This window comes from Mastomys coucha, unplaced genomic scaffold (assembly GCF_008632895.1).
Source record: "Mastomys coucha isolate ucsf_1 unplaced genomic scaffold, UCSF_Mcou_1 pScaffold23, whole genome shotgun sequence".
NCBI lineage: Eukaryota > Metazoa > Chordata > Mammalia > Rodentia > Muridae > Mastomys > Mastomys coucha.
In genome coordinates this window covers 32,911,061-32,913,587 of record NW_022196906.1, presented here as the reverse complement: position 1 = coordinate 32,913,587, position 2,527 = coordinate 32,911,061, and the positions used below count along the sequence as shown (strand labels likewise).

Below are 2,527 nucleotides of genomic sequence, written 5' to 3'. Positions count from 1 at the left end.
TCCCTATTAATCTCTTTTCACATTGCCTATACATGTTCATTTGCCCTGGTTATTGTCATGAGCATCTGTGTCCTTGCACTTAGAAATATGAGCTATAGTTTCCTGAGCACTATGGTGATACAGTCGAAGATAGTTGCTCTCCAAATCCCAGATTCTATCACTAGAATATAGTTCAGCTCTGTGATAGAAATTACTACTAATGTTTACCCAAATAGATATAAACCCAAACTGCCTTCTAAATATTTATGTTTATACCCTTAGCCAAATGCTATTCTCAGCACTAAAGGAGAAGCATATCAATTTTCACTGAACATTAGTAAAAAACCACCCATGGCTACCTAAGACACTGACAATAAATAATAGATAAGGACTGAACCCTAAGATAATCATTTATACTACTACCTCCTTTAAGGATCAAAAAGCATTACAGATAATGGAGAAGGATGGAAATTAAGAGCTAGAAGATAGGGAGAAAGGCAGTAGAATTATATCATCTGAATATGACACAGTCATTGTAATCCTGAATTAAAGAAGCTGTGCCTACTTCTAAGGAACCAGCACTTACACTTATTCATGGTTGTATGGAGGATTCATGGGATCATATAGCTTCCTGCTGAACTATAGAAATATTTCAATAAACAAATATGAATACTAGGAAAACAAGACTCAAGATAGGGAAAAATCTGAATTATCACTTCATTTATAACAAAAAGATCAGTTTTCCTTTCAAAACACTAATAAATACTTTACAAAATCATTTACTATTTTATTGGAAAAACTATATCAATGATACATAGTAAAGCACTTTGTAGAAAAAAATATACTGGATGTAGCACTGTGATATAGTGCTTGTTGAAAACACAGGATAGTCAGAATTTAATCTCAGCACCAGAGACAGTATGTTGTATATTTCAAGAGATGAAAATGAATATATAGAACATATTATCATTAGAAAATTCCTTCTCCCATATATCATTTGCCAAAAGTAAGACTTATCTTGTTACAAAGAATCTTCCCAATGCTTTCTTCACATCCTTGTTTCTCAAACTATATATTAATGGGTTCAGCATGGGGATCACTGTGGTATAGAATACAGAAGACACTTTCTCTTGCTCCAGAGAATTACTTGAAGAAGGCTTGAAATACATGAATGTGATAGATCCAAAGAAGATACCCACAGCCATGAGATGCGAGCTGCAGGTTCCAAATGCTTTGGACCTGCCCTTTGATGACTTGATGTGAAGGATACTGCAGAAGATGAAGACATAGGAGATGGCAACAGCTAGGGTAGGCACCAAGGTGTTGAACCCTCCAATGATAAATACAAGAAGCTCATTGAGATGTGTGTTAGAACAGGAGAGATTGAGCAGGGGAAGAACATCACAGAAATAATGGCTTATGATGTGGGATTTACAGAAGCTCAGATTCATCATAGCACTTGTGTGTACCACAGAAGATGAAAGGCCTAGGATGAAAGCAACCGACACTAGCAGTGAGCAAAGTCTGGATGACATGATCACGTTATACAGCAATGGTCTGCAGATGGCCACATAGCGGTCATATGCCATGGCAGTCAGGAGGTAACCCTCAGCCACCACGAAGATTATAAAGAAAAAGAGCTGGGCCATGCACTCTGAGTAGACAATCACATTTTTCTTCCCAAGAAAGTTCACCAGCATTTTAGGTGTAATGACAGTGGAATAGCAAAGATCAACAAAGGATAAACTGCTAAGGAAATAGTACATGGGAGTATGCAGCAGTGGGCTAACTGTGATGAGCAGGATCATGCCCAAATTCCCCACTGCTGTCACCACATAGATACCCAGGAACAGAATGAAGAGGGGCAGCAGGAGCTCAGGCTGCTGTGTTAATCCTACCAAGACAAACACAACTGTTGCAGAATCATTTGCAGTACCCATTCTTTGACAATTTCTGTAGAAATAGAAATTAAGTATTTAATTTAAGGTCACACTAACGTAAATATACCTGTTCTCATATAAAACTAAAATTACATTTTGGAAGTCCATTAGTTTTAAAGATAAATTAACAAAGTACCAATGCATTGTTTTTATCTCCTGTCCATGAACATCTAATGTATCTCCTTTAAAATTGTCTCCTAGTCAGGTGTGTATCCAGATCACAAGATAAAATGCTTTCTCATTGATTTAAAATGACTGTCTCCTATATCCAGAAGCAAAATAAAAATTTGCTCTAAGGGTGCCCTTTCTTTTCTCCCTACAGAAGCAATTTTTACTGAAAGATGATGAGAATAAATTCTTTGATTGTTTGTTCATGCATTTAACAACACGCCTCAAGGATCTAAGAAAGAATGGTTGTGGGTTTGAGGCCCTTTTTAGCTATGTAGGTCACAGTATCAACCCAGGTTCTATTATTAAACCCTTTCTCAAAAAACACAAATCTACTTGATCATGGTGGATGATTGTTTTGATATGTTCTTAGATTCGGTTTGCAAGAATTTTATTGAGTATTTTTGCATCGATATTCATAAGGGAGATTGGTCTGAAGT

The 2,527-nt window shown here is 36.5% G+C and overlaps 1 protein-coding gene across 1 annotated transcript; it reads right to left on the bottom strand.

Annotated features, from left to right (window-relative positions):
• Positions 1 to 992: 992 nt before the first annotated feature.
• On the bottom strand, positions 993 to 1,949 carry LOC116072770 (olfactory receptor 8D1-like). The gene has a single exon (XM_031344330.1). It carries the CDS (start codon positions 1,917 to 1,919, stop codon positions 993 to 995), a length of 927 nt encoding a protein of 308 aa, XP_031200190.1. The 5' UTR covers positions 1,920 to 1,949.
• Between the last annotated feature and the right edge of the window lie 578 nt (positions 1,950 to 2,527).